This window comes from Mauremys reevesii, linkage group 5 (assembly GCF_016161935.1).
Source record: "Mauremys reevesii isolate NIE-2019 linkage group 5, ASM1616193v1, whole genome shotgun sequence".
Taxonomy (NCBI): Eukaryota; Metazoa; Chordata; order Testudines; family Geoemydidae; genus Mauremys; species Mauremys reevesii.
The window spans coordinates 90,609,994-90,634,882 of NC_052627.1; the positions used below are offsets into that span (position 1 = coordinate 90,609,994).

Here is a 24,889-nt window from a genome sequence, read left to right on the forward strand (position 1 = left end):
AAGAATTTATAGGAACATACTAGGTCAGAACCATAGTCTTATAAACACATTTAATTTTTAAAAAATGAATAAACATAATTTAAAAAGTTTTCTAAAGTATTATTTTCTATGTTGTATCAAATAGATGATGTTGTTTGCTGGCGTAAACTTTTAATTGGCACTTGTTGACGATGACCTGCATAAATCACTTATCATTTATTTGTAGTACCCTACCAAATTCACAGCTGTAAAAAACACGTCATGGACTGTGAAATCTAATCTTCCCTAGCTAAGTGCCAGATTTCATGGGATCTCCTACCCTGCACAGGGCTCCAGCTGCTAGTCCACTGGAAATGGAGAGGAACGAGAGTTCCTCTTCCCCTGCAGGGGCTGCTCCTAGGGTGGGTCATACCCACCTACAGGATCTCCCCCAGCAGCAGGAAGCTCCGTGGCTCCAGCTGTCACTCCGTGGTGGGAGGCTGCAGCTCCAGCTGTCGCCTCCTGTCCCCCCACTCCAAGCATGGAGGAGACTCCTGGGAAAACCAGACATATGGTAAGCCCCTCCCCTACCACCCTCACTTCTGTGCTGTCACTGGCGGTGGCGCTGGCTTTAGAGCAGTCTCCCAGCCAGCAGCCTTCCTCTCTGGCTGCTTAACTCTGAAGGCAGCGTCTCTGCCAGCAGCAGGGCAGCAGTAAGGGTGTCAATCCCATGACCCCCCTACAATAGCCTTGCAGCCCTTCCACCCTGACTGCCTTTTGGGTCGGGACCCCCACAGTTACACCACTGTGAAATTTCAGATGTAAATATCTGAAAACATGAAATTGACTAATTAAAAAAAACCCTGGCTGTGAAATTGACCAAAATGGACCCTGAATTTGGTAGGGTCCTATTTATTTGTATTATTGTAGCACCTACCAGCAACCAGTCATGGACAAGGATCCTATTGTAGTAGGCATTGTACAAAAAGAATCCCTGCCCCAAAAGAGCTTACAATCTAAGTTGTGGCTTCACTACTCCTAAATAATGCATTCATCCCTGACTCAAGGCAATATATAGTACCATAATTTTGGGAACTATTCCCCTTCTTATAATGTTTTACTGCTTTTATCATGCAAACAGTCGTGTGTGTGTGTGTGTGTGTGTGTGTGTGTGTGTGTGTGTGTGTGTGTGTGTAATTTAATAATGGCCAAAAAAAGTGTGTTGTCATAAACAAAAATAGTTTACAAAGAAATTCTTTGTCATAATAGAAAAAAGATTGCCTTTATCTGGAAAAAGAAAAGAAAAAAGGAAGTAATGCAAAGTAAATATTTCTTTCTATTTTTTGTTCTTTTAGACCATTCAAAGAAAGTTTGGCACTATAACAAATGATTCAATCAGTTTTCTTGGTGAAGGTCTACAGCGTATTGGAACAAAATTTAAAAGTTCGCTGGAGGTGATGATGATGTGTTCGGAATGCCCAACAGTCTTTATTGATGCTGAAACGGTAAAATCTCATGTGCAGTCAGCAATACAGTGCTAGATTAAAATATCTATTATTTAATCATCTTTCTGCAGGGGCACAGAATGTTTTATGGTTCAACCTTTGCAAAATAATATTGAGGGAATTTTTTCAAAGGTACAGGTAGGCAGCCAAAAGATGATAGTGCCTTTGACAATCTCTCCCATTGTCACTAACTGCAGCAGCATAGATAGTACTTGTATTTAAAAATAAAAAAGATTAATTTGAATGAAACAGAAGAGTATTAAAACAATAGTTTATAGCTGTAAATTCAGTTGTGAAATATAGCCCTTTCTAATTATACAAAAATTGTTAAATATAATTATTTCTTGAAAGTAACTTCTATATGGTAAGGACAAACAATGGATTGACTTAGATCTTAGACATCAATTAATTTCACTCACTGTTCTTTACAAGGTTTCATTTGTCAAACTAAATGGTGAATTGCAGGGGAGGGGCATTCAATATCCTTTTATTTATAAATGGTCAGAGTTCCTTTGAGGTCTGTCATCCAAGTCCTAACTAGGCACAACCCTGCTTACCTTACAAGATTTTACTGGATCTCAGCGTGGGGTGGGGTGGCTGCAAATGTTTGTTTAAACTTAAAAACAGAGGTTTTACACGTGATGTGCACAACATCTAGTTTTATGTGATATCCCAAATGTGGTCTAACAATTTAAGTGTTTAATTTGTTTGTAGAAAAAAAAATATTTTTCTATTCTAGCTGATGTCCTGTGGCTTACTAGAAATGTTGAAGTTCAGCGTTCTAGAGCTCCAAGAACATCTAGATACCTATAATGCCAAAAGAGAGGCAGCAGAGCAGGTGAGTCTGCATTATTCAATAGGCTCATGCTTTTTTTAGAATTTAAGAGAATACTAAAATTTCAAGAGATTATCAAGGAGATTTTAAAAAGCTACATGTCTGTCTTGTATCTCAAACAAAATAGTAGACTTAAAGTTAAAAAAGAAATTGCTGTGGCATACTGATGGAATAGCTTGCTTCCTTTTGTTACTAGCATTCTCTGTTCTGTTGTGTATAGTTTGAAAGAGTTGTTTGTGCTATGGGTAGTTGATGCTTGTTGCACCTACCTACACATATTACTTTTTTACTGTATTTATAGGTAATTGTTAGATGTTCGAAAGGTAAAAGAGAATTTTAGCATTAATGCTGAACTCATCATAGGCTTGTTACTCCTTATATAAGTACTATGGCGTAGAGAGGGTTTGTAGTGCTGAGATTTAAAATAAAGTTGACATTTAGACAATATGATGAAATAGTTTAGACCCTGAAGGTATATTTAATGCCTAGCCTCTGTGCAAAGGGCAGTAGGTTTAAAAATTGAACTTTCAGCAAAGCATGTACGCTTGTTTTTGTGAACCAGTGTCATGACACTGACTTTAGAAGGATACTAACTCGGGAAATTCAAACAGCTTTCCCTTTCACCAACTAAAAGAAAATATGGAACCAGATTCACCTCTGCAAATGCAGGAAGAGATGCAAGTTGTACACACCTGTGTAGGAGTAATTGTCTAGAAAAGGGATCAGCCTCTGGGAAGGGTAGTGCTGGTACTGTTGTCACTGACCACTGGGGTGCCATTTGGAGAGGACATTTTGAAAATGTTGCTGGTGATCTATAGAAGTCTTATTAGAAGCTGCTCAGGAAATATACTGAATCAGTTCCAAGCAGGCTTACCCTACGGGCTTGCATCCATTGATATATCCAAAGATGTGAGTCTGGGACATTGGCTCTGAATTTGGTCTTTCTAGCTCTTCAGTTTTGAAAACGTAAATGGTCTCTTTTGGTATTTCCCTAATAGATTCAAGTAGGCATGGGGTTGTGTGATAAACATCAATCTTACACCACTCAAAGTATGTAATGACCATAAACACATCACACTTGCAATCACCTATCAAATGATTCAGACATGCTGCCACTTTTTTGTTAGAAGGAATCTCAAGAGGCATCCGGTTTCCTGAGTAAAGTATCTCCATACTTAATTAGACTTCATCAGTTTGAACTTCATGGAGAAACATGTTTGAAAACTCTAGTTTTTATTAATTAGTCTTTTAATCGTGTTTCCTGAATTTTATTTAAAAGGTTTTTTTAACATTTTTAATAAAGACTTTTCTTGTCCTGTCTCTGTTATTAAGGGGCTTTTTTAGCTGGGGAAAAAATTGATTATACAAAGGAAACAGTGAAACTGACTATACTCAAGAGAACTTGATCTAACTTTAATTGGAGTCAATGGAGAGTCTGCCACTGACTTCAGTGGGAGTTGGATCAGATCCAAAGTTCTGTCAAATGTAAACAAACTGTAAAAAAGAGGCATTTTTTCACCCTAGTCTCCTCCAGTTACAGTAATATTAGAAGTCACACCATAATAGATCCTAAATTTTCACACAGAGGTGATTTTTCTAGTTGGCATTGTCCTTTTAAATACACACTTAGGGAGAGAAATTTCAATTAGGTTTATTAGAAAGGCTACTGTATTCTCAGCCAAGACACTTTTCTAGTTTGAGATGAGACTAAATCAAAACATTAAGATGAAACCATATGTTTCATCTTAGTCTTTTCAAAGTCACCGGTGCAGCCAAAATCAAGAGAATTGATTTTTTTTATGTTTAGTAGATGTCTTAAATTAAAAAGGACTACTTGTTTATTAGTATTAGTTTGTTACCCTTACTAGTATCACACTACCTCCATTTTTTAAAAACCTGACAAATCTTAAACAATAATTGGATTATGAGAAGCATAAGTATAAGTGTCTTGCACTAGCTATATTTCTGATTAAGTTTAAATCTCATCTAATCATAGGGATGGCCCCTATGAGAGTGCCACATGATCTGTAATGTATATATTCTTACATCCCTGTGAAACAGGGAAATATTATTTTCCCCATTTTACAGATGGGAAACTGAGGCACAGAAAGGCTAAGTGACTTGCCCAAGATCACCCATGAAGTCTGAGGCAGAGTAGGGACTTGAACCTAGGTATGTGTTTATACTCTGAAAAGTGAGATTCTCTCCATGTGGATTGTTTCTCAGTGAGTTAATTGCCCAATTTACACGTGATTTTTTTCTAATTGTTGAATAAGAACGTATCAATCTTAGTCACCTTTCTAACCATAAATGCACTTCAAATTTTCAACTATATTTTTGTATTTTATTTTTTTGTTATAGATTATTCTATGCATAAAGATAATGCAGAATCTCTTTGAGTGGTCTACACTGTGTTTTATATAAAGGAATCTGGTGTATGGAAGTTAATGATGGCCTCTGTCAATATATCACAGAGGAGCACATGTTTTCTGTAGTGATGCTGTCAAAAGACTGCCCAAGGACTATTTCTGTGTTCAGCCTGTCTTCTACTGCAGTATTTGTGAGTGATTAGGGCAGGGCAAAGGTTTCATTGGGTCAGAGAAATTGTTCTCAAACAACTGAGAGCCTAAGGCAGATTTGGCTGTTGTTTTTTTAATTTGCATCAAGAAAAAAAAAGATGGTAAAACTTTTATCAGTTTTAGTTAGCATAAAGTAATTTAATTTAGAAATAATTTTCTCCCAACAATTTTCTTGTTCTACAATTTGGAAACATATTCTTTTCATTTCTTCAATGAGTTCATTCTTTGTTCATAATCGTTTGCATATTATACAGTGAATGGAGATTTGGGAGTCTTCAGAAGCGTTGAGCTAAAGCACAGTGAAGTTAAATAAAGAAGGCACAAGAAAATATTGATTCAAAGGTGTAGCCAATTGTTTTACTGCAGTTGCTGTTCATTCTTTAAAATGTTCGAGACCAATTAACCTAACTTAGCCAAATTTATTGTTTAAAAACAAAGAAGTACAAGACAAAAAGGAGACAGACATACAAATACTCACAGCGTGTTCACCATACACTGATTGCATGCTTCAGAGATGAGTATTTCAGCTAGCAATATTTATTGGATGATTTTACAAGTTACAAAACTCTTTACACATCACTAAAATCCAGTTCACCAGTTCATATCAGTTCCTTAGCTTGTTGTTCTGTACTTTCCTTATTTTTTGTTTGGCCACTAGCATTCCAGGTACCGGTCCATAAAGGTACCTCCCTGTACTTTCCCATATCTCATCTGAACATTCCATTCCAAGTACTGATGAGCCATGAAAGTTTCCCCTAACTGTACTTGGTACACAGTATCCTTGCATCTTTGCTTTGGCAAGTTTCCTGTTTTCTAATACCAAAGCTGACTTCAGGTTTTCAAAGTGTTGTGGGATATATTATGTGGGTGAACAGAATTGTAGGAAGAGCATACTACATTCAGTTAACGTAACTTCCCTACACTTTTTTATTAATACCACGCACATAATGCCTTTGAACATGGTGCATACTATGCCTAACATATATGTATTGGCTTACAAAAGCTAATGAGACATACAGGAAGTGATTGAAGTAAATTGGTTGGCTATATTCTAATGGGTAATAATTGTATAAAAGCAATCTGTGTGGTATATTAAACTACTGACCTCTAGAATCAACCCTAAGAATTATGAGCCTAACTGTAAATCTGTTTTACAAACTTTATCCTGAAAAAGTGCATTGTATATGACATTTGTATGTTGTGTATTGTATTTAACCTCCTTAGACTTTGAATTGCACATATAAAAAATAGGAGTGTGAGCTGTAGCTGCATGGAACTCACACCCAGCACAGCTGAGGTGGAAAGCCATATTTCGTCTTCTAAGGGCAGGTCTACACTAAGAGCGGGGGTCGAACTAGGGTACGCAAGTTCAGCTACGTGAATAGCATAGCTGAATTTGAAGTACCCTAGTTCGAACTACTCACCCGTCCAGACGCTGCGGAATCGAAGTCCGCGGCTCCAAGGTCGACTCCGCCACCGCCTTTTGCAGTGGTGGAGTACCGAAGTCGACCCTGGCGCTTCCGGAGTTCGAACTATCGTGTCCAGATTAGACGCGATAGTTCGAACTCCGAGAAGTCGAACTCACCGCGTCGACCCGGCTGGTAAGTGTAGACTAGCCCTAAGAGTGTCCCTGTGGGTGCTCCACGTTAGATGTTTTGGCACTCTGCATTTGTAATCAGAGATTTGTAGTAGCAGTGCCCCGGTTGGCCATGCACGCATGGCAGCCATCTCACACTGCTCCGAGTGGTTACCTAGTGTGCACAGCCATCCGTCCTCCAGTTCCTTCTCTACCACCTTTGGCTTGAGTCAGAGCGACAGCAGTGCCTCTCTTAATCTTACATACCTCAGCAGTTTTCTGTTTTCCCAGACTTATTAGACTTTCATGTAATTATTTATCCTCTAGTTTATATTTTACTTAAAATCTTTCAAAAAAAAATTTTTGTTAGCCGTTCCCCACCTGCACCTCCTAGGCAGGTCGCCGGCTTCGACAACAAGAACAGAGACTCAAATATGGACTTATTCTCCTTTCTCAAAATAAGTACCCTCTCAGGCATGCCTGGCTCTCCCTGCTTTAAACGCTGCCTGACTTGCAGATTTTCGATCCCCGTAGCGGACAGCCACGCACAGTGTGTCTGCTGCTTCGGTGAGACCCATATTACTCAGAAGTGTCCACTGCAAAAAATTGTGTGCTACAACAAGGAAGGCTAGGGACCTCCAGTTGAAACTCCTCGTGATGGAGAAATCCCTCAGGCCAGCCTCCGACCCTGAGTCGAGAATGCCTCCTGGCCACTGGTCACCAGCAGCAGCATCTGATGGGATTTACCTCAAAAACGTTTGCTAAAGAGCCTGTTCCCAAAAAGGCTACTAAAAAGCGGTCTCACTCTTCCCCACAGCGAGATTTGCCCAAAAGAAAGCAATCTCCCAGTGGAAAATCTGCCCTGGTACCAACAGCACTGAAAGCGTCGGACCACAAGGCACCGGGAACATCCAGTACCAAGACTTCTCAAAGATCTAAGGACCCAGTGTGGGCAAGCTCTCATGGAGGTATGCGTCCTAAAACCAAATCTCCCAGGTCGGCACAAACGGAGCCAAAGAAAAGCTTGGCACTAAGTAGTGCAATGGTGCCACCTGCTGTGCCTATGCAATACAGTAAGCCATCAGTACTGATAGTTCTTACTCTGCTCCCATGCTATAGCATGCTGACATCCCTGTCACCAAGTCTCCCGGTACCGCAGCAATTTATGTGACAGGCGAACCTCATGATTACTTCAATGTTTGGCACGCTCCTATTCGGTACCAACGGTACCCCAGCAAGACTGGGACCAAGCCTGGTGGCTACTCCCATTGGCTCGGCTACTCCCAACTAAAGCGATGAGGAAGAAGAGGATGAGGCAGGGACATGTACCCCTCGCCACTCCTCCCTTAAGCCAGGACCTTCTCAGCATTACACATCTGTTGACATGTGACTCTGGCAGGCTTAACTATGAGTGCCACCTCCCATGACTTTTCTACCCAACTGGATATACTGGGATCCGTGGGCATTATATAGGGCTCAGAACCTCAGACCCCCCCCCTATTCCATCAAGGTCTAGAGCAACATGATCCCCTTCACCACCTGCCCCAGCTCCCTCAGAAACGCAGGAGGAGATAGAGGAACCTGAGCACGCGCCCAAGGGAGATACCCTGACGCCCACCCACATTTCATCTTCACCGCATGAAACAATAATACCATCCCCCACACACATCGGGATGATTTCAGATCCTTCTAGGATCTTTTCAAGAGGGTAGCTGAATCCCTCGACATTTCCTTAGCAGAGCTACCAGAAACCCAGCACAAGCTTACAGACATCCTCCAGGCATCTCCATCAGCCAAAATTGCACTGCCTATCAATGCTGCCATAATGGACCCTGCAATAATAATCAGGCAGACACCTGCCACACCCCTGCCTTCTTGTAAGACATCTGACAAGAAGTGTTATGTGCCAGCTAAAGGGGCCAAGTTTCTGTTCACTCACCCTGCACCGAACTTGTTGGTGGTCGAGGCTGTTACTCAAAGGGGAAAAGAGTACCAGTTTAGAACCAACCCTTACGATAAGGACTGGAAAAGGCTAGACTAGTGGGTCTCATACTTTTGTACTGGTGACCCCTTTCACATACCAAGCCTCTGATTGTGAAACCCCCACCCCTTATAAATTAAAAACACTTTTTTATATATTTAATACCATTATAAATGCTGGCGGCAAAGCAGGGTTTGGAGTGGAGGCTAACAACTCACAACCCCCCACGTAATAACCTCACGACCCCCTGAGGGGTCCCGACCCCCAGTTTGAGAACCCCTGGGCTAGACCTGTTCAGGTAGAAAGCCTATTCCTCAGCCACGCTCTAATTTCACATAGCTAATTATTCAGCGTTTCTAGCTAAATACATACACAACCTGTTCAATAAAAGTTGACATTTTAGAGAACATTTGCCTGACGACAAAAAAGAATAATACAAGGCTAATGTCTCCTAAGGGTGTCTCATTGCCAAAATGGCCTTACAGGCCTCTCTCGATTCCACAGACACGGCAGCACGCTCCACCACTACCTCTGCGGTCATGCATCAGGCATCCTGGCTTCACCTTTCCAGGTTCCGTAGGGAGGTCCAGGCCACAGTTGAGGATTTACCCTTTGAGGGTCAGAAACTTTGAGGAAAACACAGATGTGTCTTTACATACTCTGAAGGACTCCAGGGCCACCTTAACATCGCTGCGTATCTATGTACCTGTGAACAAAAAGAAATGGCAGATTTTACAACCAGTGATTCCGAACTGCCCTATACATCCAGCCACAAAGACAGTGTGACCAATGCTGTAAACAGAGACAGATGAGATGCAGGCAGAACCAAGATCAGCCTTCCATGTCTCAACCATCTACTTCCAGACAATCATTTTGAAGATTTGGTCGAGGGCATGAGACCTCCACATTCTTTGATCCTGGAACTAGACCCAATCTCTAGCCCGTTTGGAGACCGTCTGTCACCATACAACCCAGTCTGGAACACGGTCACTACAGACAGATGGGTTCTGTAAATTATCCAGAAGGGTTACTCCATCTCCTTCATCTCTTTTCCACCTACATAACCCCCCTTACCTGTCCCTCTTCAGGGACCCCTCTCACAAGCCCCTGTTACAACAGGAAATAAACCACTTCCTAGAATCAGGGGCCTTAGAAGGAGTACCACATCAATACAGGGGGAGAGCATTTTATTCCCATTATTTTCTCACTCAGAAAAAGACCGATGGATGGAGACCCATCCTGGATTTAGGACAACTCAACAAATTCTTGAGAAAGCAACATTTCAAAATGGTGATTCTTTGCACGATAATTCTGGCATTAGAGAAAGGAGACTGGCCCTCGGTCCTCAACCTACAAGACGCTTACTTTCATGTTACCATTCACCCGGCGCACAGATGATTCCTGCGATTCACCCTGGGACACCAACGTTTCCAATACAGAGTGCTCCCCTTTGGCCTGTCAACCACCCCAAGGGTCTTTTCCAAGGTCCTCACGGTCATTGCAGCTCATCTCAGAAAACTGTGGGGTGATGATTTGTCCATACCTAGACGACTGTCTTTTAAGGGCACCGACACAATGTGCAGCACTAAACGCCACACAAACCACGGTAATCCTCTTTAAAGATCTCAGACTACAGATAAAAGTGCAGAAGTCCACCATGGTTCCTGTCCCAACAACTGGAATTTATAGGAACCTCCCTCAATTGCCTCACCACAACAGCGTGGTTACCCCCAACAGTGCTTCCTCACCTTAACCAGTTTGATTACAATGATGACAGACAGTCCACAAACGTCGGCCAGAATGTGCTTACAACTTTTGGGGCACATGACTGAAACGACACTTGTCGTAAAGCCTTCCAGGCTACATATGAGATGCTTACAGGCCTGGTTTTGCACCGTCTACATACCACACAAACATTCTCTTAACAGACGTCTCACTATGCCCCGCAGGGTAAAGAACTTGCTCACATGGTGGACACAGGCACAGAACGTCTGCTCAGGTGTCTCCTTCCAACAGAAAGCTCCTCTAAGACGATCACTATGGACGTGTCCCTCGTAGGATGGGGAGCTATTTACACAACAACACCATCCAGGGTCGCTGGTCTCCAGTAGAATCCAACCTACATATAAACATACTGGAACTAAAGCCTGTCAGAAATGCATGTGAGCACTTCCTTCTCTTAATCCAAAACATGACTGTCAAGATCCTTACGGACAATATCGCATGCATGTTCTATATAAACCTCCAAGGGGGAGTACGATCATATCCACTGTGCACAGAGGCAATAGCCTCTGGAACTGGTGCATCACCAACAACATAGACATTTCGGCAGCTTACCTGCCAGGATGTCAGAACACGACAGCAGACCAACTGAGCAGAGACTTTTCATAAACCCACGAGTGGGAGCTGGATCATGCAACTCTCACAGCCATATTCAACCTCTGGGAGTTCCCCATTATAGAGTTATTCACAACTCAGAACGCAAAGCTGGACTGGGATGCTACTCCTTGGGCGACGCTCTCCTAATAAATTGTGAAACACCACTATTGTATGCATTCCCTCCAATCCCACTCCTGAGTCAGGTCATTCACAAGATCAAACTGAACAAATCCAGGATCATTCTCATCGCACCCACATGCCCCGGACAACCCTGGTTCCCATATCTGGGACAGATGGCAGTGAAGCCACCTCAAACCCTTCCAAGAATACCTCACCTTCTGACACAGGACTCAAGATGTGTCAATCACCCCAACCTACCCCTTCTCCATCTCAAGGCCTGGTTACTCCATGGCTAACGGGGATTTACAAAGACTATTCTGAGGAAGTGAAAGATGTCCTACTGAACAGTTGAAGACTAACCACACGAAAAATATACATACAGCAGTGGACTCGATTCTGCATTTGGTGCCAGGACAGCCATATTTCTCCATGGTCGGCCCCACTACCCAGGATACTGGACTGTATATAGGACCTTAAGAAATCGGGGTTATCTAACATCTCCCTCAGAGTACCCCTAGCCGCCATCACTTCATTACACAATAAGGTGGACGGAGTCACTGTCTTTGCTCACCCAACTACTAAATGCTTCCTAAAGGGCATAGAAAACACTTACCCACCCTAAAAGACCCTGCCCCTACATGGGATCTTTCTTAACCTTATTCTCCGCAGTCTCATGGGGAAACCGTTTGAACTCCTAGCAACTTGTTCTCTGTTACACTTACCATGAAGGTGGCCTTCCTCATTGCCATCATGTCAGCAAGATGGGTCAGGGAATTAGGTGCCCTAATGGCATAGCCACCTTATGCCACATTTTTCAAAGATAAAGTGATCTTATGGCCGCATCCCAAAATTTATACCCAAGGTGGCCTCCCCATTTCACCTAAATCAACCCATATACTTACCTGCATTTTTTCCAAAACCGCATGCTGACCTCAGGGAGGCATCACTTCACACACTAGATGTTTGCAGAGCGCTAGCTTTCTACCTAGAAAGGACAAAAACATTCAGGAAGTCATCTAGACTATTTCTCTCTATAACAGAATGTTCCAAGGGTCAAACTATTTGAAAACCAAGATTGTCTAAATGGGTATCAAGGTGTATCCATTTGTGTTACCAAAACAACAATCTACCCGCTCCGCCAGGAGTTTGCAGTCACTTGACCAGAGCATTATCAATATCAGTGGCCTTTCTCAATAATGTACCCATCATGGACATTTGCAAAGCAGCTACCTGGACATTTGCCCATACTTTTACTAAACATTACACGTTAGAACAGCAATCAACTGCAAATGCTCAGTTTGGACTCTCAGTGCTATCTATGGTCACTGAACCAATTCTGAAGCCCCTCCCCTCCACTGGGGGGCACTGTTCAACAGTCACCTAAAGTGGAGCACCCACAGGGACACTCCTCGAAGAAGAAGAAGAAGAAGAGAAGGTTACTCCCCTTGTGCAGTAACTAAGGTTCTTTGAGATGGTTGTCTCTGTGGGTGCTCCACTACCCCCCTTCCTCCTCTGTACATCGGAGTTTCACGTTGATTCTCTAGGGTGGAGAAGGACCTGGGGGACGGTTGCCTGTGCACAGTAGGTAAGTGCTCGGAGCGAGATGGCACTGCTACTACAAATATCTGATTACAAGCATAGTACACTGAAACACCTAACGTGGAGCACCCCCAGGGACAGCCATCTCGAAGAACCTCAGCTGCTGCACAAGATGAGTAACCTTCTCTTTTTGCTTTCACTGATCCTGGTATTAGCTGGGAGCCAAACCACCTACCAGTGCAAGTCAGAACATCCACAGGGCTTCTGTAACTTACACTAGCAAGAATGGTCCCTAGCATGCCCCTTTACAGCACACACATAAAGGAAGCAAGTGACAAAAAGCCAATGTCCCTTTTGTACTGCTAAACCAATGGGTCTGGGCCAAGATCTTTCATGTTGTCCAATTTTGCTCTTCTGAACTCCTGTTCCCTTGTACTAAGGCTTTCATTGTGCTCATAGAATCATAGAGTTGGAAGGGACCTCAGGAGGTCATCTAGTCCAACCCCCTGCTCAAAGCAGGACCAATCCCCAGACGGATTTTTGCCCCAATCCCTAAATGGCCCCCTCAAGGATTGAACTCACAACCCTGGGTTTAGCAGGCCAATGCTCAAACCATTGAGCTATCCCTGTCTCGTCTCCAGAGACTGGCATCATTAGCCCTCCCGTTGGGGGAGTCTTTACGGCTGGCTTGCCCTCACCAGAAGCCTTTGCCGTGTCCTGCGACACACACGGTGCCGGCAGTGTTGGTAGAGGCCTCTGCTGTTTGGGAAGGCGTCGGCCCTGCCACCAGGCTGGATCCCCTACCGCTACCTGGAGTCGGTGGGGATCCCTTGGGGGCTAGTGGGCCCCCTGGAGGTCATCCCCATGTGGTTCCAGTGTGGGCTGGTGGGCCAAACTGGCTCATATCTGTATTACAGACTAAAACCACTGACTCAAAGGAGAATATAAGAATATAGAGCACTTCATGTATCATGTAAATACTGCAGGGATCTCTAGTATTTTAAAAAATTGTTTTTCTCTTTAAGATTTCAAAAATGTCAAATGTGTAAGAAGACATCAGACATCAGTGTGAAAAGTAGATATTAGGTTCCCAATTTCTGATATCATTTGTTCTGATGCAAACTATATCATTATTATTGATAGATGCTGTCGGATATAAAGAAAAACAAGATTTAAAATGTACAGTGGGATCCATGTCAGTAATTGAAACTGACACCACAGTGTTTAGAGAATTCCACTTCTCCTTCTGATAAGCACACAGGCCTAGTTAATTCACTAAGTAGCCTTTATTAAATTAAGCAGATGGTAAATCACATTTTTCTTTTCCCTTTCTTGCATCAGACAAAGGTTAGGAAAAGGTCACTAAAATTTCCAATAAGATTCATGATATACAGCACACATTCTGCTAAATTTACTTCCATGGATTGTGTAGAGCCTGTTCTGTGTTACAGGGGATAATTTTTACGTTTTCTCAGCCCATTTCTCAGTAATGCCCAAAATGTGCTTGATGCTGTGTAAGCTAAAATGATGCACTGTACAGCAAGACTGTTAGCTTGGTTTTGTGTATGTTTTATATTAACTTTTTACATCCTACAAGATAATGATTGTCTCTTACACAAAACATTCACTGGAATCAACAGAATACATTTGTTGTACATGTGGCTATACAGGAGAATTATATTTTCTGATCATACTATTTCCCAATAAATGTAACGGGTTTTATCCTTTCATTTATCTAAACTGAATCAACATTTTATTCAAAGTGTTCTTTAGACACATATCTTTTTAGCCATTAAAGGTATGGAGGAATAATATAATGAATCTTTCCGAACGCAAGTTGAATGGAAATTATTTTAGCATATATAATTAAGGAATTTTCTATTTCCTCCACCACCTGCCATCCATCCCCAATCACCAAATTTAATTAAAGCATTAGAGGTAGCATGTACTCCACAGTATGGGATAATGAAGCTTGTGTGAAATTTCCAGTGGAGGGAACAAGGGTAACTGCTACATAGCATTTTTTCTTAGCAGAACAAAGAGTGGCATTCATTGGCAAGGTCAGTGCTGATAAGAAATTAAGTGCCAAGCAGCAAGCATCTGAAAGACAGTTTTAACTAGAATTAAACAAAATGAGAATATCAAAATGTATGAATTAAATAATTTCACTGATGATGATCTGGGCATATGGAAGGTATTCATAGCAATACAGGTCTTCCGTATTTGTATCACAGTCTTTGGTTTGCTCTGTGTTGCAGAGTAGTTTTAATTATTTATATTTATTTTGTAGTGGCTAGATGATTGCAAAAGGACATTTGGTGCCGATGATGGCATACACAGAACCAATACAGATGCTCAGGTAGGTGTCTGTCTCTGGTGGATTCTTTTTATATAGTTTATTAAAGTAAAAAACTTGTGTTCTGCACAAAAGTCCTTTTTTGAGATCGTCTCAAAGATTAAAGAATGTTGGTAAAGCTTTTCATTTCAGTTATCAAACCATCTTTTGGAAACTTAGATTCTTATGAAGTATTGGTCTAATAATAAAGGGCTGTCTCTTTTATGAAAGTGAGCAACCAGTCTCAGTTCAGGGCTTAATAACATTGAGTTAGATAAGCAGGGTAGATACTATCTGTGTACCAAAGCAAGTCTGCGTTTTATGCAGCTGTTTCTAGAAGAAAAAGGATTAGTATTCTGTTTCTGTGCTTGTCAGATAGATAGATTGTCTGACCAAAAAGCTGTACTGAATCTAATATAATTAGTACTATATACATATGTATGTTCCTGGCTGGAACAATATTTTGCTTTATTGTTGTGTTTTATTCTTAAAGTAGCAGCATCACCGAAACCTTGTCAAATGTTATTTTGCTAATTACTATCTAATATGAAACAGCCTATTGTTATTAGTTGAATGTTTTACTTATTTGTAAAAAATGTGCATGAATACATTGCATGAAGATCACCCGTGTCTTTAACACTACTAATTGTTGTAATGGGTGTAATAGCCTTGTCTACTTGAAACAAGGTTTGTTTCTTAAACAATATATGCATAATATTCTCACTAAATGTACTGTAAAATGGTGGGGGTGTTGGGAGGGAAATCCAAGCACATACGTTGTTTTGCTACTGTTGGGTACAGGAGTTTGATTCTGCCCTCTAGGATCCTGTAATAAAAATCATGTTTCAGAAGGGTAGCTGTGCTAGTCTGTATCAGTAAAAACAACGAGCAGTCCTTGTGGCACCTTAGAGACTAACAAATTTATTTGGGCATAAGCTTTCATGGGATATAACCCACTTTATCAGATGAAAGACATAACTAGAATAGATTTGTTTAAAATCACTTTCATAGGCAGATTTGGCAGGGAACATAAAAAGGAAGAACATGCTTCCCCCCCCACCTTTGGGTAATTCAGAATACATACGCAAAAACTAGTTGGGCTCTGTCTACGCTATGAGCTAAGCTATTTGGACCTATTTAAACTATACAAGTCTCTTTTTAAAAAAATCCCAATTCAGATGGTTTTGGTTATATTTTTAGATTAAAACAATATTGGAGCAGATTATTATGTATAGCTGTGTTAAGAATTTTGAAAAACAATTTAAAATGGCCAATATTTTTAACTCAGAAAAATGGCTAAGCACACAAGCTAAATACTGTTCACAAGGATTTTTAATGCGTATTAAAAATTGTTTACACCTGAATATCTTGCTTGACATGTGTTCCATTGTATAATAAACATATGTAGGCATGCATGCTTTCCCTATACAGTGTCCTAAAGATTTATTACATACTTTACCTATGTAATAATAAAATAGTACTCTGTATTTATATATCATCTTACATTTTCAAAATGCTTTGTAAACACTAATTAACTCTCCCAATATACTCATGAGGGCAGTGAGTATCCGTATTTCTGCTTTATAGATGGAGAAATGGAGGGAGGGCCAAATTCAGTCCTTCTATAGGTGCTGGAAATAGGGGTGCTGGGGATGTTGCCGCACCCAGTGGCTTGAAGTGGTTTCCATGATATGGGTTTGGTTCAATGGCTCTCAGCATCCCCACTATACAAATTATTCCAGCATACCTGTTTACTTCAAACCTGTACAGACATGTTAGAATCAGTGAAGGGCGCACAGGATTCAAGAAAGTTTTTCCAAAAAGGTTAAAGATGAGATTATCAAAGGGGCTCAAGGGAGTTAGATGCCCAGCTCACATTGACCTTCAGTAGAAGTTGGGCATCCAACTCCCTTAGGTATCTTTGAAGACACACAGCCTAGATGGCTTGCCTGAGCCCACACATTGAGTTAATGGCAAAGCTGCCTCCCAGTAATATGACCCTCTCCCCGGATCATACATTTATTTAAAATAAAAAAAAAATAAAAATATAGTACCTGTTCACTCACACAAAGGCAGGAAAGTGCAGTTAAGGTGTTTTCCAAAAAGATACCTTTTACAGATGTTCTAAATACATTTAGAAATGACTTGAAGGAACTATTGTGGATTACTGAATGTGGTACTTGTTTCAGAAATCCTTGTAAGTGGAACGGAATGTTGATAGATTATTAAAGTAATCAACTAATGTACAGAGCATTAAAATGCTGCTATGATCAGAAAAAATGGTACCTCATTCAACAGATATGCTTAGTTCATTGACATAAATAAGATTCTCCTACTACTTTTTAGCACTGATGTCAATACAGCTAGGGAGCAAAGAGCTGAATTCTCTTCTGGCACATGCATCATCAACAGAATTGTTAATTAAATCCAGTTACAGAATCTTTACTAGTAGTGATGACAAGTGAGCCAGAAAGAAAGCATCCTGACTGTCAGAAGATCCCAGTCTGAGTTTGCAGGAATGGCAGTTAGAAAATTATGTTATCTGTAAACTGAGTAAATTTAATGTGAAAGTAATGAAGAGAGAATAAATATAAAACCACACAATACCATTTTTACAGAGTAGAACTTCACTTCAACTTTTAGAATAGCTCTGTTTATGCTTACATTCCCTGTAGAAAGCCGTGTCTTTTTCCCCCCCATTTTTGGTTTATAATAGTAGTAATAGACTATGTCTGGCATGTACTGGGACTCATTAACTGACTGAAGTTTACAAAATTAGCTCTTCTGTGCTTGTCACTAAGGGTGTGTCTATGCACCCCAAAAAAAAAAAAAGGTACAGCAACAAGTCTGAGTGCAGGTCAATTGACTCAGGCTCCTGAGGCTCCCACTGCAAGGCTAAAAATAGAGTGTAAATAATGTTTGGGCTCAAGCTGAAGCCTGAGCTCTAAAACTCAGAGTCCAGGCTCAGCCTGAATGTCTACACTGTTAGTTCCACAGCACTTGCCCCGTGACTGAGACTCACTGCCACGGGACTGGTTTTTTTTGCTGTATAGACGAACCCTAAGGGCTTTGATGCTATACTTATTGAAGTCAGTAGCAAAACCCCCATTGATTTTCATGGTTCAGGATCAGGGACTAATCTCCTGAAATTGCACGGTGCCCAATAGTTACTGCTTGCCTAATTACTACACTATTTAGATGTTAGTGAGTACAGACTACAGAATAAAAAATAGGCATTGTATATATTCTGTGTATTTACATAATACTAAAGCATAAACTGCTCCTTTGTGGAAGAGTCACTTTGATTGCATCATCTCTCATATGCTTATTATTTATGTATGTATTAAGTGCCACCAATGTGCTTGGCACTGTACAAAACACAAAAGTAAAGACCTTCCCTGCCCCAAATAACTTACACTCTAAGGCCTGGTGTACACTGGTGGCGGCATGTAGGATATGTGTAGTTACACGCCACAGTGAAAAGTGGGCTGTTTCCACCCTGCCATGTGTAGCAACTGGGAGTGTTTCCCTGCTGCAGGGAGCTTCCAGAGCCTTTCCCCAGTGCCTCCCCCCACCAGAGCTTTTCCCTGTGGCAGGGAAAGGCTTTGGCAGCAGGAAGGCAGTGGGACATTATACTACTAAAGACAGCGGTGTAGATGAAGAAGACAGGGAGTGTACGAAGAGAGCTGTGTAGGATATGTACCCTAAGGTTCTGGTGTGTCTTTACTCTGCTCACCGAAGCAGTTCCTCACGGTCTACACTGTTGTTTATACCCATGCTAGGGGTGCGTGCAGTGTGTATGTACTCTACATGCTACTGTAAGTGTAGACGTAGCCAAAAAAGGCTTTCCTGACATTTCACACACACACATACGCACGTTCTTCTTCTAAAATACCATATGCACAATCCTAGAGGGAAATTAGACTGTGAAAATCTTGCATTGAAGTATTGTAAAGGTCTTAGTTAAAAACTCAAAAACAAAGATTTTTTGAGTTGACTCAAAACCCAGATTGACATAACACCCTGAATTCATGGGGAAAGTGATTTGTCGGGGGGGGCGGGGGGTGTTCATTTTTGTTTTTTTCCCCTATGTTCAAATATGGTGGCATGGATTAAGGAAAACGGATTGTACAGATAATAAACCCAAATTGTTCTTTTTTCTGATGGTTTATATAAATATTTACACACATATAACTCCAGACCCCTCCTATAGCAGTGTTGTAGTTGAAGTATGTTTTTGTTAATAGGTAGGACAGCAAGAAAAAAAGTTACTCTTTGTCAGTTATATCAGCGAGTGTTTAGTAATTTCACTTGGAATTCAGACTGATATTTTTCCCACTCAATGAATCTTTTGAGAATGGTAGATATATTTCTTCCTCCAGTTTACCTGGGACATCTGTAACCCTAATTAAAATAATTTCCTACACTAATTCTTGATCTTTTTCTTCCTTTGTATTTTTGTGACCCGCTCATCTTCTTGCTTAGCAAATGGAAATTCTAGCAGTAAGTGATGGTTCTTGATTTATTGAATACTTAACCATGTCTCCAAGTGGTCTCCATCTGTCTCTCCTCCATTTGTGAGATAGTAATGTCTCATCATAGACTATTATAAAAGTACTGCACGCTTCAATTTTGTATAGTCCTAACCCATGAACTAGTGGTCCTTTGTAGATAATATGATCCTGTACTTAATACAAGTTAATAGTAAATGACTCCATTAGCAGTAGCTTCTCTGTCTAAATCTAAAGCAATATTAACATTGCCTTCTCGTTGACTAGTGTTTTAGATAAAAATACGCAAACAAAGCAGTGCATAAGTTAATATTGCTGCTCCATTCCAATAAGAATTTACAATCTGATATTTCTTAAAATAAAATCATAGCGAGCTTTCATAAGGAAACATTATTCTTATGTCTAAGAATTTAATTAGTCTCTTCTTGCTCTATCGTGCAATTGTAACCTTAAGTCTAGGGTTAATAGCATATTACCTGTTTATATTAACATTGGGAAAAGAGGCCATACTCATAAATCACAATTGTTTGTTTGGTATCAGATCTACTGTTTAAACTGACAAAACAGCCAAAAGAAATAAAAGCAATCTATGTATTTCCTGCTGGAGCATGGCATTTTAAAATGTCATTTGAATCCTTTTTTTTCCTTGTTGGAAATGTGATTGCCCTTCTTAAAAGATAAACTTTTAACCTGCAAGAGTAATACTACTTTCTTTCTAATTACCAATCTACTCCTGAATGCAGCTTTCATCTGCTTTCATCAGCTTCTCACTACATTAGCTTGTAAATCTCCTTGACATTTCCTTTTCTGCAGTAAGCAAATAAATATTTTTAATATTGTAAATTCGGTGCTGGACAAACTGGCTATGATTTCTTGTCTGATTGTGTCATGTATTAGTAGATTAGCACTCCTTGAATTTAAGATAATGTTGCTGTTTACATTTGTAGGAGCTGGAGTTGTGTCGGAGGTTATACAAGTTGCATTTCCAGTTGCTGCTTCTGTTCCAAGCCTATTGCAAACTCATCAGCAAAGTAGATACAATCAAAAAAGAGGCAGAGGTAAAGGAAATAATATTATTTAGCTACCTGTTATTGGTGTTCAAAAACAAAACCCATTAAAAATCATCAGCGGGTCATCTCTTTTGAACATGGAAGTGTGTATACCAGCTGTTTTGTAGCCAAGAGATAAAAGGTTTAATTAGAACTTGCAATTATTTTTCTCAGTCATTGAATTATATGTGTGTTGATTCTTGGACTACTTGAAAGCTCTTTAATACACAGTAATGCAGGGAGCCCAATGATCTTTAAAAAATCAAGGATTTAAAATGTTCTGTGTCACTGTTGGTGTATAACAATCAAACCGTAAATGAGGTACATTAACTCCAATCAAGAAGATTCTGTTATGAAGACCCTTTCTACCTCAACTGAGTCTTCTCTTCTGATTATACAACTATGTACAGTTTGCAATTAGTGTTACAGCTTTAAAGCCATATTCAAGTTTCAGGTGAATATAACCTATCTCTGTATATCTATACAAAAGCTGATAGTATGTCTTTAACACAACTAAAAATCAGGGAGCAGGTGTCTCCGGTTGGAAACACAACAAAGAGGCACCCAACATTAGTGACATTTCTAAAAAAAATAGCTAATAGAGGTTTTTACAACAGAAGGTTAATTAAAAGAGCCTGTAGGGCCATACAAAACTGAGTTGAAAGGGCAGCTGGGCACTTAATGAAGAGGAAGCAATTTTAAAGCTGTCACTCAAACGGTGTGCATTGACTAGCCTACTTGAGATAGCTTGAATCCAACTACCACAGGTAACAATAACAGTGAAGACAGCACAGGGTGGACTTCAGTGCAGTTAGTACAAGCTCAGCACAGACCCTGGGTACATACTCAGCTCACTAGCCTGTTCTGAAGCCTATGCTATGCTCTCTTGAGTGCTCCTTTTACCCTTGCTAGGTGACTCAAGCTAGCTCAGATAGGCTAGCCCGTGCACAGCTTTTGCTGTGTAGACTTACCCTCTTTCTCCTCAAGCCTCTCCCACACTCCTTATCAGTTACACACACCTCCCTCCCCCATAATGGGCACCTGGATATTTTCATTCTTCAGATCCCAGTATGCACATTTGTTGATAACATTGGGTAATGTTGATGAAAGGATGTGTTTCCTAGTCAGCGGGGTGCTGTGACAACTGAGCATGCAGATTTATCCCCCTTGGCTCCCCAGTCACCATGTCAGACGCAGAAGCACTTCAGAGTATAGGTCTCGTGTCTTACTCATGCTCTGTGGCTAAGGAGTTTTCTTTCCCACCTGTCATGTCTGGGGAATTATGATATTGGTTTTGCTTTCTGTGTAGACCATGATAGATTGAGTGCAAGCTCAGGAACAGCGCTGCAGTATGTGCACTGGCTGGACCACACTGTAGTGTTTGGTCACCACTGCTATATATGTGTACTGAACTTTTTCTTTCTTTCTATACATTCAGATTTTCTTTATTTGTAACAGAATCATTTCAACTTTATTTTATTCTTCCAAAAGAGGCTACTTCTTTATGTTGATTTGATACATGGCTACAGGTGGATGGGTTCATGGCCCACAAATTACAGTGTGATTGCAAGGTAAGAATTCCTGCAAGGAATTCTAAAGAACTAAGGACAGACTACGTGAAAGCCCAAATGCTCATTACAAATACTTGACTCGTGTAATCATCCATATGCATGAGTGTTTGGACCAAGGGGCCACATTGGTTCCCTTATCTGTATCCCCGCCTCATGCACAGTTCTGGGGGAGGGAAAGTGCACATCCCTATCTTCCTGCAACACTTAATTCGGCTGAAAAGAGTTTTTGATCCAGAAAGGTTCAACTCTCCATATTTCTTTTAGGTTATAAACATGTCAGAAGAACTTGCCCAGCTGGAGAGCTGTCTGAAAGAGGCTGAATCTGCCTCAGACAGTGGTATTGAAGAAATTGAAATATCAGAGGCTTCCCAAGCTAGCACAGAAACTGCCATTCATTCTCTCATTGAAACCTTGAGAAGCAAGGAGTTTATATCAGCTGTAGCACAGGTCAAGGCTTTCAGGTAAAATGTGAAATGATTTAAATTATTATGCTTTTAGAGCAGCACTAAGTTTCCTAATGGACATTTTTAATTTAAACATAGGCTTGACTCCAATTTTTTTTAACTCTTGCTAGATGTCCTTGTTGAAAAGGACAAACCTGACTGTTTTGATGTGTTTTTCTCTTGTGCATTTTCACCATTTAACAAGGGTAGTTCTGATTTTTAACAACTGTATCCTTTGAAAAATAAACTTAATATATATTATTCTGTAAGAAAATGACATCTCATTAAGTATAGGAATTGCACCTTAGAACTCTCTCTTCTCACATTCTTTTCCTATATAACACACACATTCTTTAAAACAAAAATGAAAGTCATGTTGACTAATTGCTTTATTTTCTTTTGAAAGAAAATAATAATAAATATTTAAATGATGTTCACAGGTCTATTTGGCCCAATGACATATTTGGCAGTTCTGAAGATGACCCAGTCCAAACGCTGTTGCATATATATTTTCGTCATCAGACGTTGGGCCAGACGGGTAGCTTTGCAGTAGTAGGCCCTAACCAAGACATGTCAGAAGCCAGCTCAAAACTGATGGAACTTAATCTAGAAATTCGAGAGTCTCTACGCATGGTTCAATCCTATCAGCTTCTAGCAAAAGCCAAACCTGTAGGAAATATGATGAGCACTGGATTCTGAACAGCTTTTCATTTAGTTAAGAAACAAAGCTAAGGATGCCTCAGAACATTATCAAGCACCTTTCATTTAAAAAAAAACAAACACTGATGGCCAACACAGAATTTTAACATAGCACGAAATTTCATCAAAAAACAAAGATCTAAAAACCAATGGAGTTAACATCTTACTGACTGCTGTTTCTACACACAACAGTTGTGTGGGCAGTAGTGATTTTTTTTTATTATATAGATATAAACTACATTAAAGGAAAAGGGCTAAAAGCAATGCATATATATGCATTATTTTCTGGAGAAACAGAATTGTAAGTGCTGTTGCAGTAATGGCCTCCAGATGTTGAGACAAGTAAAGCAGGTGCGATGAGGCTAAAATCAAGGCTGATTCATTTTGGCTGAAAACCTGCAAGATTTCCTGGTTTTACAACAGTAAATTTAATCATCAACTCATGCCTAATGACATACTGTGCAATGTCATGAAGAATGTGCAGTCATACATGAGCAGAAAAAGGACTTGTAAAGACTTTGCAAAAACCATTGATTTCTCAATGTTTTGTTTTGCTTTTCGTTTTGTCTGTAATGAGGAATTATGTGTGAGAGTTGAAATGTATGGATATATGACTGTTGCATTTTGAAGGTATGGATGTTTGTTGATAAGGTCTCAGAGCATGCCTAAAAGAGCAATGCAAGATTATTTTTGGAGAAATTTTATTTTATTAGCTCTAATCCTCATAGTGTGTAAATGTTAGGACATTTAATAATATTTTAAACTGGGATTCCCCAGTGTTTCTAAAAGAAATAATATATCTGTTAACTTTATTGGAATGCTGCTCAGTTCTCTGATCAGTGCTTATGTTACAAATATTGATAACTAACCAAAAAGTAGATGCCTGCAGAGACTTTAAAATGTATATTAAAGATATATGCTGCCCATCAGCAATTCTCATTAGAAGAAAGTTAACTTATTTTATTCTGTATATATTCTAGAAACTGTATAGTGCAAAACCAGTATTTTTCTTGTACATTCATGCAATGCACTGTTATATGAGAATAGATGTACAAAGCTAATGAGGGGGAGGGGAACAGTGGCTATTGGTAGTAGAATACATGACTTGCAGTCAGTGTAGTCTGCTGAGTTCAAGAAAAGAGGTGTGGATGCATTTACACGTATCTTCATAACTCATGTTACACCTCAGGAACTGGGCCTACAGGAAAAAAAATGAAAGGAAGAGGAAACACTATCCAAACCTGCAATATACTTCTGTATACTGATAGTTCATAGTCATTTTTCACTGTAGCATAAAATGAACTGGATTCTGTTGAAAATCATTTTGTAAAAGAAATACGTTAATGTAGTCCCATGATTCCTGTGATTTGAAAGGAACACCCAGTATTTTTATATGCATCTCTTACCCACTGTGATTTTTTTTAAACTGGGATCTGTAATTCCAGAGTTTAGAATGTACAAATGAAATTCTTAGCTTTGCCTTTTCTTGGGGAAGTGGACCCCACTAGAAATGTAATTATGCTGAAATGCATTAATTGAAGGCACTGTGCACGCTGTTGGACTGCTGACAGTAGTTGTTACCTTAACAAGCTCTGTAACTGGTCAAGGCACATTCATAATCACTGTATTTTTTTGACCTGATAAAATTGAATTATTTTGATGTTTGTGGTACTGTAGCTGGTGTTCTTAATTATTTAATAAGTATTTACTGGGGATATGTAGTTTTATTTAGTAGCGCATTACACTTTTATTTACATCATCTTTTACCAGCCCCCTTTTTTTTGTAAAATAAAAACATTGTACCTGTCA

At 40.1% G+C, this 24,889-nt stretch overlaps 1 protein-coding gene across 20 annotated transcripts in view; it reads left to right on the forward strand.

Annotated features, from left to right (window-relative positions):
- Window positions 1–24,889, forward strand: part of FRYL (FRY like transcription coactivator) — a 353,094-nt gene extending 328,205 nt beyond the window's left edge. For 19 of the 20 annotated variants that reach the window (XM_039539634.1, XM_039539632.1, XM_039539630.1 and 16 more), the window contains 6 exons: window positions 1,314–1,463; window positions 2,203–2,301; window positions 14,763–14,831; window positions 20,266–20,376; window positions 22,203–22,399; window positions 22,822–24,889. In XM_039539634.1, coding sequence (XP_039395568.1) covers window positions 1,314–1,463; window positions 2,203–2,301; window positions 14,763–14,831; window positions 20,266–20,376; window positions 22,203–22,399; window positions 22,822–23,080 — 885 coding nt within the window. In that variant the 3' untranslated portion in view covers window positions 23,081–24,889. The remainder of the gene's footprint in view (window positions 1–1,313; window positions 1,464–2,202; window positions 2,302–14,762; window positions 14,832–20,265; window positions 20,377–22,202; window positions 22,400–22,821) is intronic. The other variant, XM_039539625.1, reaches the window with a different exon arrangement.